The following is a 17816-nucleotide window of genomic DNA, read 5'->3' on the forward strand; positions in this document are numbered from 1 at the left end:
ATCCTGTGGACAGAGGCGTCTGGTGGGCTATAGTCCATGGGGTTGCAAAAGAGTTGGATATGACTTAGCAGCTAAACAACAGCAAAAATAATTAGTGATGTTGAGTATCTTCTTTGGAGGAATGTCTGTTTAGTGCTTCTGCCCACTTTTTAATTAGGTTTTTTTTTTTTTTTAATTGAGTTCTATGAGCTTCTTGTATATTTTAGATATTAATTTCTTATCAGTAGTATCTTTGAAAATATTTTCCTCCCATTCCTTAAGTTTTTTTGTTTTGTTTTGTTGATGGTTTCCTTTGCTGTGCAGAAAAATTTTAAGTTTATTTAAGTCCCATTTTTTGTTTTATTTTTGCTTATACTTCTTTTGTTTTCAGAGACTGACCTAAGAACATACTGCATTAATTTATGTCCAAGAATATTTTGCCTGTGTTCTGGTCAAGGAGTTTTGTTGTGTCATGTCTTATATTTAGGTCTTTAAATCATTTTGAGTTTATTTTTGTATACGGTGTTAGGGAGTGTTCTAATTTTATCGATCTATATGCAGCTGTTTAACTCTCCCATCACCATTTGTTGAAGAAGCTGTCTTTTCTCCCTTTTATATACTTGCCTCCTTTGTCATGGATTGACTATAGGTGCATGGGTTTATTTATGGGCTCTCTATTCTGTACTGTTGGGCTATAAATCAGTTTTTGTGCCTGTACCATGCTGTTTTGATTACTGTAGCTCTGTGATATAGTCTGATGTCAGGGAGCATGATATTTCCAGCTCTGATCTTCCATCTCAAGATTGCTTTGGCAATTCAGGGTCTTTTGTGGTTCCATATGAATTTTAAGAATATTTGTTCCAGTTCTATGAATAAAGTCATAGGTATTTGGATAAAAATTGCATTAAATCTGTAAATTGCTTTGGGTATGGCCATTTTAATGATATTAATTGTTCCAGCCCAAGGGCATGGGATCTTTCCCTTTCATTTTTGAATTGTCTTCAGTTTCCTTTATCAGTGTTTTATAGTTTTCAATGTATAGATTTTTCACGTCCTTGGTATTTTATTTTCTTGATGTGATTTCAAACAGGATTTTTATTTTACTTCCCCTTGTTGATATATCATTGTTAGTGTAATGAAAGAGATTTGTGTATATTGATGTTTTATCCTGCTGTCTTGCTGAATTCATTTAGTAGTTCCACTAGTTTTTGTGTAGTGTTAGTGTTGGAGAAGGAAATGGCAACCCACTCCAGTGTTCTTGCCTGGAGAATCCCAGGGACGGGGGAGCCTGGTGGGCTGCCGTCTCTGGGGTCGCACAGAGTCGGATACTCTGAAGTGACTTAGCAGCAGCAGTGATTTTTGTGGGTTTTGCTGTCTTAAATGATCACAGAAGAACTCATTGAGAAAGTGAAATTTCAGTGAACATTCGAAGGAAATGAGGAAGCAAACCATTCAGGTATTTGGGAGGAAGAATATTCCTGATAGAGGAAATCACAACCAAAAAAAGCACTGAGGAAGCAGCATATTTTAAAAATAGCTAGGAATCTAGTCTAGCATGGCCTGCATAGAGTAAAAACAGTGGAGAGTTGTTTATGATAATGGTAGATGCTGTAAGGATATTGGTTTTTACTCATTGTACTGGTCAGCCATTGGAAGTTTTTATACTTTTTTTTTTTTACTATATCATGTATAGTCACATGATATAGTTTTCATTTTAATATCACCTTGGCTGTAGTGCTGAGAATAGACTGTGGAAGCAGGGAGCTTGTTAGGAGTTAACTACAATAATCCAGATAATTGATTATAGTGGCTTGCATCAGGGTATTAGCAGTGGAGGTGGTAAGACATATTCAGTCATATTCAGCATATTTTGATGAAGAACCATCAGGATTGCATGACAGATTGAATAATAATATGGTGGCTCAGTTGGTAAAGAATTCACCTGCAATAGGAGACATGGATTCAGTCCCTGGGTTGGGAAGATCTCCTGGAGAAGGAAATGGTAACCCACTCCATTATTCTTGCCTGGGAAATCCCATGGACAGAGGAGCCTGGTGGGCTACAGTCCATGGGGTTGCAAGAGTCAGATACAACTTAATGACCAAACAACACCAAATACGACACCCTTTCTATGGGGAAAAATATATAGATTTCTGACATACGGCTTGTCAAAACAGAGCAGGTACATAATGATCACTTGTAGTCATTGTGGTTGATTAAGAATAAAGATACCAAGGTAAAATCTTTTCTCCCCTTTTCTCCCTGCTTCCCCACCTCCTTCATCTTCTCCTCTAGGCCTCATTCATAGCTCTGGATTATTTTTTTTTAAATGCTTTAGATGTCATGTATTTTGATTTCAACCAGCTTCATGAAGTCAGTCTTTAAACTCTTGTGGTCAAAATGGAGAAAATAATGTGAACAGAGTTAAAGTGTACCTGGTTAAGGTGCTACTGAGTTGTTGGAAATGACCATTGGTGTTGGACTTAGATGAGATCAGTCTTGACCTTTTCACCTGCAATTTGAGCAGCTTAACTTCTGTGAACCTCAGTTACCTCATATAAAATGGGAATAATCAAAGACACCTGCTCAGTTACTACAAGGATTAAAGCAGACGACACCCTTGGTGCCCGCAGTGATCGAGATGTTCTCTTCTGTTTCTGTCATCATTTGCTCCTTGTTCACCTCCCGCCAAAAACTGAACTACCAAAAAGCAATAAGTGGGGAGAATGAAAAGGAGAATTTTAGACCATGTTTGGTAAGGGGTACTGATAAATTAGAGAGGATTGGAAAAATGAGTATGGGGAAGACTATTCTTCTGTGTCATGTTTGCAAAAAATCCGTGAAAAATTCCATTCTCCCTAAGCTGCTTTCTATGAAAGAAATTAGATTTTAAAATTCATTAGTCTTTTGCCATGGATGAATATATATGAAACTAAATTTCGAAAGCTTTTTCATGAAAACATTTTACTTATATACCCAAGCACTCTTTATTTGTAATCATGATCAACAAATGGATTTTTAGAAAAGCATCATATTGTTTTAGCCCCTATGTTTTATCACTGTTATTTATAACTTTTTGTTTTGACATGTTGCTTTTAACTGTAATTAAAAATTATTGACATCTGTGTTTATTTTTTAGCTTGTGCATACCTTATCTTCATAGCAGAAACTAATTAGTATGTGAAATACTGTACCATTAAATTTGCATTAAGGAGAAAATTTTCATTTGATCAGATGTAAAGTATGGTAGAAAATACATTTTATTACATAAAATATATGTACATGGTATTAATTCTGGTTTCATTCTTATAACAAAGAAATACTGTTTTAGCTTTTGCCTACCTACATCTTTACTTGACTCCTTTAATGTGGTTAGTCAGATTACAGAATATAGGGAAAAAATAATCTTTCATGGAACTTACTAAGTGATTTAGAAAAATAACTATTACATGTAATGAGCTTGTTTCAACAAAATAGAATGAAATAGCTGCCAGAAATATTAACTGAAGTGCTAGGATATCTTTTCCAAATGGGTTTCATGCTTCTCTGTTTTTAGTCTTTTCCTAGTTTACTGCCTCAGATCACTTAAAATCCTAAAGCGTAACTGGTAAATGTTGCCTTCTCTGACTGCATATAAAGTAATACTTTTGCTTTATCCTCTGTTGGAAGCATATAGCTGTTAGTTTTTCACTGTTAATTTTATATCTTAAAAATATTTCAAACACTTTTCTTGCTCCCAGTGCCACTGCAGTCATCCTAGCCATCCTACTTTCACTCTTACACTGCAGTTGTCTCCTAATTGATCACTCCTGTTTTGCTGTCCTTCTGAGAGGAGCCTGAGCAAATTTAAAACCAGAAATCAGTTGTGTGCCCCAATCCCTCAGTCCTACACTATCATATTACTCAACCTGTGATCTTCCAGTAGCATTAATTTTCCTTCTTTACCCCACTTTCTCATAAGATCACTTACCAGAATTCGTAATTATTTCTTAAATTGGATTTGTATCAATTTGATATGCATCAGTGTCTTCTCCACAAGCATGTCAACTCCATGAGCAAAAGAATCATATATATTTTTAAAAGATTTTATACTTGCACTGTTATTATTTAGTAAGTGCATGTCAAGGATTTCATTTTTTAATCAATGAATTCAGTTTTATAGCCCATAAAATAGCCACTTGTATAATCCTTTAGTTCAGTTCAGTCGCTCAGTCGTGTCCGACTCTTTGCGACCCCATGAATCACAGTATTTTGTATCCATTATTTGATTCTCATAAACTTTAGCATTCTCTTGTCTTCTTTGTTTTTTTCATTAATGCTGACTACCATCTGGCCAACTGGAATGGTAGCTCCAGGAGGGCAGGACTTTTGTCTGTGGTGTTCAGTATCCTGTCTTCAGTGGATAGAACAATACCCAGAGTATATTTGTTTCATATTTATTGAAAGAATAGATGATTGAATGAAAGTCCCACATATGTGACATCTTGGAATTCATTCCTATGATAAACTGTTAAGTTCAACAAACATTTAACAACTACCTACTGTGTACTAATCATTATGGTAAGCGTTGTGGGTATAGAAATTAGTTCTGATATCATTTATATTTATTATTTTTTGTTAAGATGTTTGGTGTTCTAATTAATTTAAAATTTATGGTATGAGATGATTGTGGTTTTCATGTTGTTTGAGCATTTAAACCTGGTTCTTATTAACCAAATAAGACTTGAATGCTTTCTTACCCATACTTCATTCCACTGGTTTTAAATACTATGTCATTACACTTTACTTAATTGAAAAAGACACATGTACCTAGAGCCTATTATACAGAGTGAGGTAAGTCAGAAAGAGAAAGACAAACACCGTATATTAATGCATACATATGGAACCTAGAAAGATGGTACTTATGATCCTAGGTACAGAGCAGCAAAAGAGACACAGACGTACAGAACAGACTTTTGGACTCAGTGCGAGAAGGAGAGGATGGGATGGTTTGAGAGAATAGCATTGAAACATACACATTACCATATGTCAATGCAAGTTTGACATATGAGGCAGGGCACCTAAAGCTGGTGCTCTGTGACAACCTGGAGGAGACAGGGTGGGGGGAGAGGTGGGGGGAGTTCAGGATGGAGGGGACGCGTGTATACCTATGGCCAATTCATACTGATGTGTGACAGAGACCATGACAGTATTGTAAAGTAATTATCCTCCAAGTAAAACTAATTTAAAAAAAAAAGAATTGGTCTCACTCTCTTGGAATGGCTTTTGGATTTTAGCATCTTTGATCATTCTGTTGCACGTTTATCTTCTAAATAAGGTCAGATGCTTTTGTAAAGATTAATACAGTGTCCTAAAGTTTCCACTTCTTACTTATAATCTTGATTTGCTGGCAGTGTTAATAAATTGATCCAGCAAGGGCTTTGTTTAGGATCTTGGCAGAAGCAGAGACCAGAGATGTTGTGTTAGTTTCAGCATTTATCTTCCTTTCCTTTCTTCTTTAAAATAGTATTATTTTTGAGATAGGCAACATTTTTCCAGTTCTCCATGTTGAAGAAAATCTTCCCTAGTTCACTTTTGATGTCAAGATGAAATTTATGTACAAAATTGGGGAAATACAGTCTTAGTGTATTTTTGGCTTTAGATATATCCAGATCTTGAAAGTGTCCTAGAATAGGCTATGACCTTTTTTTTTTTTTTTTTTAAGAAAAGCATGCTAAAAAGCCACAAAACAAAAATATACAGTTTTATACTATTTTTGTTTCTGAAATGTATAATTTAGAATTAAACCTTTTAATGTGTACTGTGTTCCTCTTTTCAATAACTTATTTTTCTTTTAGGTAGAAGACTTACCAATTCTATGATCTTTACTGAAATATATCCTTTGTATCCCCCTGAATACAATGTAATACAAACATGGAAATAATAACTACTCCATGCCTAGCTGTTAACTTACAGGACATTCTCTTGAAGGGGAAACGCTTACTATTTCATTTTCTGTGTCCCTGGTAATTTTTGCTTATTATTATATCATTATTGATATACTTTGATAAAGTATGACTGAGTTTATACATGATAGCCATCTGATTTAAATCACTAATTTGAATTTTTTTTTTTTGGTAGAAAAGAAGCTAAGCAATAAAGGAGCATGTGTTTAAAATCTTTTTCTGTGTCTGGGTTTAATCTCTTCTGGTCTTAGAGAAATAGTGAAATTTTTATATTATTTGTGCTTGGAACATATATTAAAAGTTTACTTGCCTTTTTCTTTTGTAGGATGAAGTGGCGCACACTTTAACTGAAAGCAGAGTATTAAAGAACACTAGACATCCCTTTTTAACAGTAAGTGAATAGAGGAAAGATGTTACAATCATAACATCTTATATTTAAGGGAGTTTTATTATAGCAATTAAGTATGAAAAATAACATTTTCAGTCACATTTATTTAGGTATGCCATTTTCTTTGATTTGCAAAGTTCTTGTGTGTTCCTGGTCCCAATGAAGTGTTTTAAGATTAAAAATAACAGATAGACTTTCAAAAGGAAGAAACTTTTGAGAGTTAGGATTGTTTTACTAATAATTATAATTTTAGTTTTTCCCAAAATAATGCCCATTGCTGATCTTCACAAAATTTGTTTTATATTTCTCATAAATTTTTATTTAAGTGTTCTTAAAGGAATAAATAGACTCTTAAGGAACATAAACAATTTATCAATCACACTTACTGTTTCTAAGTGTTCTATTTTTGATACTGTTGTAAAAATGTAGGATTATAATATAACATGTTTTCTTTTTCATTTCAAGTCCCTGAAATATTCCTTCCAGACAAAAGACCGTTTATGTTTTGTGATGGAATATGTTAATGGGGGAGAGGTGAGTCAAGTATAACCAACACTTGCATGTGCATGGTAGTATTGTTTTTCTCAATTATTTACAAGTTGTAATGTAATAGTTCTCTACTTCTTGATAGAGATTTGATAGCTCTCTACTATTTTAGTAAATGAGAGCCGAATAATTTTTAATGAAATATAATGATCATTTATTTTTTTAACTAGCAATACTTTATGTATAGGGAAGCATAATCAATTCTTCTAAATTTTTTAAATGTAAATTTTACTACAGATAGTGATTTTTAAAATCATGGTTTTTAATTTTGAAAACCAGACATATAGGGTTTATAATGCTTTACATAGTTCTTCTGCAAGTTTTTGTGAAACTTGTAAATTATTTCACCCATTTTAAACTTGGTTTAACAATAGGCCATAGGTACATTGCAGTTGAGTTTTCTCTTCTACATAGTAGTTCCATTTCACACCAGTCAGAATGGCTGCGATCCAAAAGTCTACAAATAATAAATGCTGGAGAGGGTGTGGAGAAAAGGGAACCCTCTTACACTGTTGGTGGGAATGCAAACTAGTACAGCCACCATGGAGAACAGTGTGGAGATTCCTTAAAAAACTGGAAATAGAACTGCCTTATGATCCAACAACCCCACTGCTGGGCATACACACTGAGGAAACCAGAAGGGAAAGAGACACGTGTACCCCAGTGTTCATCGCAGCACTGTTTATAATAGCCAAGACATGGAAGCAACCTAGATGTCCATCAGCAGATGAATGGATAAGAAAGCTGTGGTACATATACACAATGGAGTATTACTCAGCCATTAAAAAGAATACATTTGAATCAGTTCTAATGAGGTGGATGAAACTGGAGCCTATTATACAGAGTGAAGTAAGCCAGAAGGAAAAACATAAATACAGTATACTAACGCATATATATGGAATTTAGAAAGATGGTAACAATAACCCGGTGTACGAGACAGCAAAAGAGACACTGATGTATAGAACAGTCTTATGGACTCTGTGGGAGAGGGAGAGGGTGGGACGATTTGGGAGAATGGCAATGAAACATGTAAAATATCATGTAGGAAACGAGTTGCCAGTCCAGGTTCGATGCACGATGCTGGATGCTTGGGGCTGGTGCACTGGGACGGCCCAGAGGGATGGTATGGGGAGGGAGGAGGGAGGAGGGTTCGGGATGGGGAACACATGTATACCTGTGGCGGATTCATTTTGATATTTGGCAAAACTAATACAATTATGTAAAGTTTAAAAATAAAATAAAATTAGAAAAAACAGAAAAACAAAATGCCATTTAAAAAAAAAAAAAGAGTAACCTTGACTGTATTTAGATGATTTTTTAGTTTTGAAGAGAAATTCAATCATTTTAGTAGTATATTTCACCTTTTTCCTTTATTCTTTATCCTTTTTCCTATTTTTCATCAAAATCAATGCAAGGGGAAAATGTAGTTTATTGGAAATATTTCACATTGTTAGTATTCTGGAATTTAATTCTTAAATAGGGGCCTTTATCTCACAGACTTTAAAATAGTCTTATTACCTGAAAGACAAGAAGGAAGGAGAGGGAAGGAAGAAGGGAGGAAAAGAGGGAGGGAGGGAGAGGGAAAGAGGAAAAGGAAGAAATAAGGGAAGGAGGGAAAGAGAGGGAGGAAGGAAAAAGGGAAAGAGGTAAGGAAAGAAGAAGCAATTATCCTCTATAGCATGTTTTCTGCTATTGAATTATCTGACTTACAGGAATTAGTTCATTGCAAAAAATTCATTCTTTCATTTGGTAAACACATTTTGAGTGCCTTGGCAGTGTGAGTTTATCAAACTGTGTTAAGAGTTTATAATTTATCTTATAACTGTGTTATAAATTAGAATATAGTGAAAGACCTAAGTGTTGTTAATAAATTCATAAAAGAAAATATGTTATGAATGGATATAGTGTTTAGGTTAGGCTTAATGCAGTTCCAACAGGGGGACTGATTTGAAAGGATATTTCAGGCAGAGAGGATGATGTGAGCAAAATCACTGGTAAGCAAGCAGAGAGGAACAAGTTGAGTAGTTAGAATTTAGTAATCCAGGCATTCTGAACTGGACCCTTGTCAGTCAGATTTTGTCTGAGAAAATAAAAAGAAGACGGGTGTCATAGAATATATAGGATTGATCTGTCTTAACAGTTCATTAATTGAATGTGGGTAGAAAAGCATTTGGTTAGGATCACGGAGAATTAATATATGTAGTGAACTTATGACGGAGAAGGCGATGGCACCCCACTCCAGTACTCTTGCTTAGAAAATCCCATGGATGGAGGAGCCTGCTAGGCTGCATTCCATGAGGTCGTGAAGAGTCGGACACAACTGAGCGGCTTCACTTTCACTTTTCACTCTCATGCATTGGAGAAGGAAATGGCAACCCACTCCAGTGTTCTTGCCTGGAGAATCCCAGGGATGGGGGAGCCTGGTGGGCTGCCGTCTATGGGGTAGCACAGAGTCTTACATGACTGAAGCGACTTAGCAGCAGCAGAAGCAGCAGTGAACTTATGAAGAGTGTGTTAAGAGTAAAATTATAAATTTGGTTTTAAAAAGCTTTTTCCTAAGGTTCCAAGAAATACGTATATGGAAATACCACAGAGAATAAATATGGGTCAGAATATGGATACAGATTTGGGAGCCATTACCATAAAGATTGTAATTTAAGTTATGGAGGTGAATATTTCCTATTTTATAGGAAATGAAAATTGGTGAAGTCTCTATGTTAGTATCTATCAAAATTAAAAATGCATATATTCTGGGACCCAGCAATTTCACTTCCAAGAGATATACTTAACATATTCGTGCAGTGAAATACTTTATATTCATTAAAAAGAATGATGTCACCCAATATGGGCTGAGACAATGCAATTTCTAAGATATGTTATGAAATAAGAAAAGCAAGATGCAGACAGAATATAAAGTATGCTACTCTCTTTTAAAGTAAGACCACATATGTGTGCATATATGGCTGTGTCTACATTGACTGTCCCTGAATTATGTACTGGACATTAGTGCTTACCTTCAGGAAGGCAAACTGAATCACTGGGGAAAAGATGGGAGGAAGTCCGATTTTTCACTTTATTCTTGGGCATCTTCTGTATTTTGTATCAAAGGTGTATATTAAAGTTGAAGGAAGAAACAGGTAGGCAGATGGATGGATGACCAGTGGAGGGAATATTATACGGGGAAATGATAAAGTGCAGGCAGAAAGTTGGAGAAGCACTCTTAAATTATAGAAATACTCTTAAACAGTATCATGTGTTTGTATCTATCATACAATTAGCGCATTGCTTTATAATTATTTACTTATCTGTCCTTCCTACTGGGCTCAAAGCTCCCTAAAGACTTACCCACTGGTGCAACCCTGCACCTAGCACACCACCTGACACATAGTAGGGACTTGGCGCTTACTGGAGGTTTTGAATGAGCAAGTAAGTGAATGGATGAAACGTTTCCCTCCAGGAACAGGGATAAAATAAGTTAGAAAAGTGGTTAACTAAGGACATCCCTGGTGGCCCAGTGGTTAAGACTCTGTCTTCCAATTAAGGGACACAGGTTCAATTCCTTCTTGGGGAACTAAGACCCCACATACCACAGGGCAACTAAACCCGCATGCACCAACTGAGACTTGAAGCAGCCAAATAAATGATTTTTTTTGAAAACTGGTAAAACAGGAACTACTGAGAAGTAGGAAGAAAAATAGAAAGTAATATGGTACATAGGTTCTTTAGAAGAAATGCTGAAAATGTATTTTCAGGAGAACCTATCTTTTTGTGTATTTATAAAATATTTATTTATTGAGAATGAGCAGAGTACTCTGGTAGATAAGTGGGCGTACAGATCTGAATTAAGCATAACTCTTGCTCTAAAAGAGTTTATGGTCTAGTGGGGAAGATAAGGTATAAAATTTATACTAAGTGTAAAAGTGATAATTATCTCTGGTATGAGAAGTATATAGATTAAGGACCATGGGACTTCATAGGAAAGAAGGGAGAGTTTTAGATGGTGAGATGAAGGGAAGCTGCCTGGAGCTTAGTAGAGGGAGCTAGTGTCACTCATACTTCTGCTCTAAACCTTGAGTACGTAGACAATTAATCAATTGATGATTGTTAAAAAATATTTTCTTAGACAGAAGCAGATTTCCAAGCTGGCCAGATGGTTTTCTTACTCATTGAAATGCCTACACTATTTCTCTTGTTTGGCATTTCTTCTCCTATTTCAGAACTTCTGTTTTAGGTATGTGCTATAGATAAAAACTAAGGACTTCCCTGGTGGCTCAGACAATAAAGCGTCTGTCTACAATGCGGGAGACCCGGGTTCGATCCCTGGGTTGGGAAGATCTGCTGGAGAAGGAAATGGCAATCCACTCCAGTACTTTTGCCTGGAAGATCCCATGGACAGAGGAGCCCGGTAGGCTGCACTCCATGGGGTCGCAAAGAGTCGGACACAACTGAGCGACTTCATTTATAGATAAAAACTAAATTATTTTATGTATTGAAGCAGGTATACTTTTATATGGTAATGTAATTTTACATCCATGTATAGTAACTATAGAATTGCCATAAATATAAAAAATGGAAATATAATTATGTTTACATGATTTTTATAAAAATGAAAGTTTTGTATGTGTAATCTGCCAGTTTTTTTATTCTTTTAGGTTATCAAATATGCTTTTAAATGCATTTTATACATTTTAATATGTGCTTTATAAACACATACAAATATTTATTTAATTCTTGGAACTTGATGGGGTTATTTCAGTTCTTAAGTTTTTCTGAGAAGCAAATCTGTACTCAGTGTATGCTTATGGTGACTTATGTTATTTTGGTGAATTGTTGGTACTCACCCAAATGGCAGCATCCTCAAATCTCTTCTGTCCAGTGTTTGCTCTGAGATAGGCTTCTTTAGTGGACCCACTGAAGTTAATTAGTAACTAGCTGAGTTTTACTCAATTCATACTTATTGTCTGATGATTTTCAATTAGCCATAGCATTCTTCTAGCATATATTTTGGAATGTTTATTTTGAAATGTAAGTACAGCAGCTGAGACATTTCTTTATACTTTCTTCACATTTTTGTGAATATTTGAACTTCTTTCAGCCTAATAGATGGCACAAGAGTTTAGCATGCTTGTGGCTATGCTTGTATGTTCATATATTTGCCAATATTGTTTAAAGTGCTACATAATCTTGGTGGGAATAGATTATGAGAGAAATACTGGTTGTGAACAATCCTTATAGGCGTGTCAGTACGGTGGATTCACATCATCATTTATATGAATTCAGAGAAATAGGCTTAGCAACAGATAACATAGATAGGAATGAAGGAGGGAGGAGGGAGGGGAAGAAAAGAGAGTGGAAAGGAAGCAAGGAAGAAACTGGTGATTCTGCCATTGCTCTTGCTAAGCATATTCAGAGTAACCTCAGTATGAGAGAGAAACTGCTGTTCTTCTACTCCACATCAGTTTCTACTTGCCATCCTCAGAGTTTCATGGGATATAAATTCTAGTGCTTAAAAATGCATAGTTTTTATAAAACATTGTCATTAAGTGGATGGTAAGTATGGATGGGCCTCCAAAGAAACTAGCGTTTCGGTGCTAGAGGAAAAACTGTGCTAGCTTAACTATGATGAGACAGCAAATTGGCCTTCAGTGTAATGCCTTCCTAAGGAATTTCCAAGGGTGGTTTTGGTTTACTTGATGGTTTATATGTTAAGTTCAGAACCCACTCCAGTATAATCCATTTGCCTATTAAATATTTAATGAGCAATTATAATGAGTTGGACACAGAGGATGTAGAAATAAGGGAAATATGGTACTTTCCTTGAGAAGATGAGTGTCTACTTGCAGACAAGAAAATATGCATATTCAGTGTCATTATTGCTATGAAAACACTGGTTGTTGTGGGATACAGAGGATGTGGATTTGAATCAGTCCAAAAGGAAGAGAAAGGAAGGGGGAGAATGGCATGGTCAGAAACACTTCTTCAAGTAGTTGGCTGAGCCAAGTCTTATGGTGACTGTAAGTTACATAAGTAAGGATGAGAGGGAGAGCATTCCTACATGGAGAAAATAGAATGTTTAGAATGTGGGAGCTCATGCAAGCTCTGCTCTACCTCCCCAGATGTAGCATGGTATGAATGACGCACAGAATCCTGCAGAGAAAACCCAGAAGAATGCGACCAGGTAGTTAGGGTCATGTTAGGCCAGATCTCTCCCAGGTAGTTTAGATTTTATCCTGAATGCAGTGAAGCAACATGGAAGAATTTCTGTATGAAATGTTTTAGAAGGAAGACTTTGGTAATGGTACGAGGCTTGTATTGGGAAAGATAAAATTGGATGCAGAGAAATGGCTTAGAAGCTACTGCAGGTGGAAGGTTTAGGTAACCTGTTCAAAAAATGATAAGTAGTTAACTGAGGCAATATTAGTGAGAAGGAATCAAATTCTAAATGCTGTTCAGGTATAGGATTAATGGGATTTAATGACTGAAAGGAGAGAAGGGAAAACATCACACAGTTTCCTATTTGCTGTTTGGAGAATTTGTATGGGTACTGGGCTATTTGTAAAATCAGGGAACAGTAAAAGGAATTATTCCTGAGTTGATCATCCTGTATGTGAGGTACCTCAAGGGAATCTGAAGGAGGTGGGAGAGTTAGGTTAGAGATACAAATAGAGTTCAGCAGCAATGCTGAAACCAAGGAAGGGAAGATGTCCAGTATGAGAATAATGTGTAGTTCAAAAGATCAATGGCTAAGAATGATGCCTGAATATACCAACATTGGACAGATTGGCAATAAGAGAAGCCTAAGGAGGATACTGGGTAGAAGCAGCCAGACAAGAGAAGTCTTAGAAGTTCAGTTCAGTTGAGTTGAGTTGCTCAGTCATGTCTGACTCTTTGCAACTCCATGGACTGGGACTGCAGCACGCCAGGCTTCCCTGTCCATCACCAACTCCTGAAGCTTACTCAAACTTATGTCCATGGAGTTGATGATGCCATCCAACCATCTTATCCTCTGTCGTCCCTTTCTCCTCCCACCTAAAATCTTTCCCACTATCAGGGTCTTTCCAGTGAGTCGGTTCTTTGCAACAGGTGGCCGAAGTATTGGAGTTTCAGCTTCAGCATCAGTCTTTCCCGTGAATATTCAGGACTGATTTCCTTGAGGATAGACTGGTTGGATCTCCCTGCAGTCCAAGAGACTCTCAAGAGTCTTCTCCAACACCACAGTCTCCACAGTTCAAAAGCATTACAGTTTTGAACACCACAGTTCAAAAGCATCAATTCTCTGATGTTCAGCTGTCTTTATATAAAGCCTTAGAGGTTAAGGGAAGTACATTGAGTGTAAGAGTGAAGATACACAACTTAAAGATAGCAATTGAATTCATTGGATTTGACATCTACTACTAGTTCCACTGGAGAAGGGATAGGCTACCCACTCCAGTATTCTTGGGCTTCCCTTGTGGCTTAGCTGGTAAAGAATCTACCTGCAAAGCAGGAGACCTGGATTCGATCTCTGGGTTGGGAAGATCCCCTAGAGAAGGGAAAGGCTACCCACTCAAGTATTCTGGCCTAGAGAATTGCATGGACTATATAGTTATGTCCAACTCAAAGAGTTGGACACGACTGAGTGGCTTTCACTTTCACTAGTTCCTAAGCAGAGTACCATGAATTCTTTTTTTTATGGCTTGATGAGTGATATATACCTTGACTATACAAGGGTTGGTTTGGAGCTCAGTAGAACAAGGTTGTGATGGTTCGGTGCAGCGTTTGGTAGACAGTAAATCAGCACATGGAGAACTGATTATAAAAACACTCTAATAATGTGACCCATCACACTGCTGCTAACATATCCAAGCCACTCTCTTTTTGTAGCTTGTGTGGGGGTGTGTGTGTACGCACACTCAATCGTGTCTGACTCTCTGCAACCCCATGGGCCATAGCCCACCAGGCCTCTCTGTCCATGGGCTTTTCCAGGCAAGAATACTGGAGTGGGTTGCCATTTCCTTCTACAGGGGATCTTCCTGACCAGGGATCGAACCCACATCTCTTGCATCTCCTGCACTGCCAGATGGGTTCTTTACCAGCTGTAACTTCAGTTCAGTTCAGTTCAGTCATGTCTGACTGTTTGCAACCCCTTGAATCACAGCACGCCAGGCCTCCCTGTCCATCACCCACTCCTGAAGTCTCAAATTTATATGAGAAGCAGAAAACTATGGTGGGGCGGGGGAGGGAGGCAAGGAGGGGAGTAAACTGAAAACTGTTCAGTTTGATTTAGAATGTCTTTACTTAGGACTCTTTACCAAAATCCTTACTCATGGCCTTATTTCTTTCAGATCTATAAAACAAACCTCTATAATATATCAAACCTCTATGAATCCTTCTCCAGGATACAATCTCCTAGAGATTGATAAGAGATTGATTAGTGGGGAAAGGAAAATGATTACATAGAAATTTTAGTCATCTGATAAATTTTTCACATTCTTCTATATTCTATATATCTGGGCACAAATAAAGCTAACATTTTCAGTTGTTTACTATTTTTGTCCATATTTTAGCTCATTGTACACTCTATAGTAAGTCCTTTGATAAAATTCATTTTATTTTTTGCATATGACTTCTAGTTTCATGCCAATCTTGAGAGTCTCTCATACTTATTTTAGATTCTCATTATCTTGCTGGCGTTTTGTCTTCAATGATCTCATTTTAAATTCACATGAGACAGAAGTGCCGGCAGTCAGCATTCTAGATCTACTTACTAATTTATGGAGGTGTGATTTGGGTGACTTTTAAATTAAAAGTATCATTTCATATTCATAGTGATTTTTAAAATTTTACTAAGTTTACAGATGTATGAATATCTTTATTGTCAGAAGTCTGACAAGTAACTTCTTTGCTAACCATTTTCGTTATTAGTGTATTACATAGGTTTTATCAGAGTTGTATTGTTTTCACCCAGAGCTTTTCTACAAAGTGTCAAGCCAAGAAGGATGCATTATAATATTCACATTAGTACATAAAGTTCAAGGCAAAGTACATTTGGGAATGTCTTTACTATGTAATTTTGTATTTCAAGGCTGCTGTGCTGTGCTTGGTTGCTCAGTCGTGTCTGACTCTTTGTGACCCCATGAACTGTAGCCCACCAGGCTCCTCTATCCGTGAAACTCTCCAGGCAAGAATACTGGAGTAGGTTGCCGTGGCCTCCTCCAGGGGATCTTCCCAACCCAGGAATCGAACCTAGGTCTCCCACATTGTAGGCGGATTCTTTACCATCTGAGCCACCAGGGAAGCCCATATTTCAATGCTAAATTCCCAAAGTTCAATAAACCAGTATATCTCTGCTTGTGAAGTAATAATCCAAAGACTCATCTAGGCTCAACATCTAAGTTGCTTATTTTTATATCTAGAATATCAGATGAAGTGGGTGAAGCTTCAGGAGCTGACTGGGCATTTATCTGTTTTCACAATTTTTTTCCTTGTGGTTATGGCACAGGGTGGCAATTTCAGTGTAATCACACTTTTTGTACAAAAATTTCTTGTGAATATTCCAGTACAAATCTTTGTGTGGAAGTATAGTTTCAGTTGCCTTGGGTGAATATCTAGGAATACAATTTCTGTGTCATTTGGTATGTTCAACTTAATAAGAAACTGCCAAATTGTACCATTTTGCATTTCTAGGATATTATTTAACATCATTGCCACACTTGGCGTGGTTGGTCTTTCTTATTTACCTCTTCTTTTGGATGTGTAATGGCATCTTACAGTTTTAGTTTGAATTTCCTGAATTATTAATGGTATTGAACATGCTTTCCTGTGCTGATTTGCCATGTTGTGTCTTCTTTATTGAAGTATCTGTTAAAATCTTTGGTCATGTTTTGATTGGGTTGTTTGTTTTCTTAATATTGAGTAGTCAGACTTCTGTATATTGTTTGCAAGTACTTTATCTTTTATATGTTTTGCAAATAGTTTCTCCTAGTCTGTGTTCTGCCGTTTCATTTTTTAGTGGGAAATTTTTTTCCCTGTGTTTATTTTTGCTTAAATCCATTGTTTAGAAGTCATATTGTTCATATGTAATTTATATTCAGTAAAATTTACCACTTGTATTAGTGAGTTTTGACAGATGTGTTGTTTACCAATACCACAATCATGATATGGAACAGTTCTATCATTGTAACGTCTTTCATACTCCTTTACAATCAGTTTCCACCATCACCTCCTATCCTTCTAACCACTGATGTGCTTTCTTACTTCAGCTCAGTTCAGTTCAGTTCAGTTCAGTTGCTCAATCGTGTCCGACTCTTTGCGACCCCATGAGTCGCAGCACGCCAGGCCTCCTTGTCCGTCACCAACTCCCGGAGTTCACTCAGACTCATGTCCATCAAGTTGGTGATGCCATCCAGCCATCTCATCCTCTTGTTTTGAAGCACAAAACTTTTAAATTAGATGAAATACAATTTATCAGTGTTTTTCTTTTGTAGTTTACAGATATGGGATTTAATTTAAAACATTTTTTCCTAACCCAGCTTTGTTAAGATTTACTCCTATGTTTCTTCTAGAAATGTTAATAGTTTTTAGAATTATATTTAGTTTGTAATCCACTTCAAGTTAATTTTTGCTTACGGTATTAAAGAATCAAGGTTCAATTTTTTTGCAACTGGATATTTAATTGAAAAAATATTTGTTGAAAATAGGATTGTGTTAAGGCAGTATGTGATTTTAAGTCTATGTTAAACAGGAACAGATCTTGTGGAGCAAAATATAACCTTGTAGTTTCTCCAATAAATAAGCTTGTATCTGATTAGCATGGGTGATTTCAGACATATGATAAACAGATAAGCACAGATTTTTTTTTTTTTTTTTTTTTCCTTTTAAAGTTAAGAGTATATAAACATTCTGGACAGTTTTGCAAAGTCCAATAAAATTACATATAAACAAATCAGACACAGTTTCATTCAGTAGCATCATGATTT

General features: G+C 36.3%; 1 protein-coding gene across 7 annotated transcripts in view; it reads left to right on the plus strand.

Annotated features, from left to right (window-relative positions):
• The window catches only part of AKT3 (AKT serine/threonine kinase 3), a 281775-nt gene that overhangs the window by 188095 nt on the left and 75864 nt on the right, over nt 1–17816 (plus strand). For all 7 annotated transcript variants that reach the window (XR_011560999.1, XM_070768863.1, XM_070768861.1 and 4 more), the window contains 2 exons: nt 6250–6315; nt 6778–6846. Coding sequence is in view for 6 of the 7 variants with exons in the window: in XM_070768863.1 (XP_070624964.1) it covers nt 6250–6315; nt 6778–6846 (135 nt within the window). In the remaining variant the exon portion in view is untranslated. The remainder of the gene's footprint in view (nt 1–6249; nt 6316–6777; nt 6847–17816) is intronic.

The sequence above is a fragment of the Bos indicus genome, chromosome 16 (genome assembly GCF_029378745.1).
Source record: "Bos indicus isolate NIAB-ARS_2022 breed Sahiwal x Tharparkar chromosome 16, NIAB-ARS_B.indTharparkar_mat_pri_1.0, whole genome shotgun sequence".
In the NCBI taxonomy this organism is placed as follows: Eukaryota; Metazoa; Chordata; class Mammalia; order Artiodactyla; family Bovidae; genus Bos; species Bos indicus.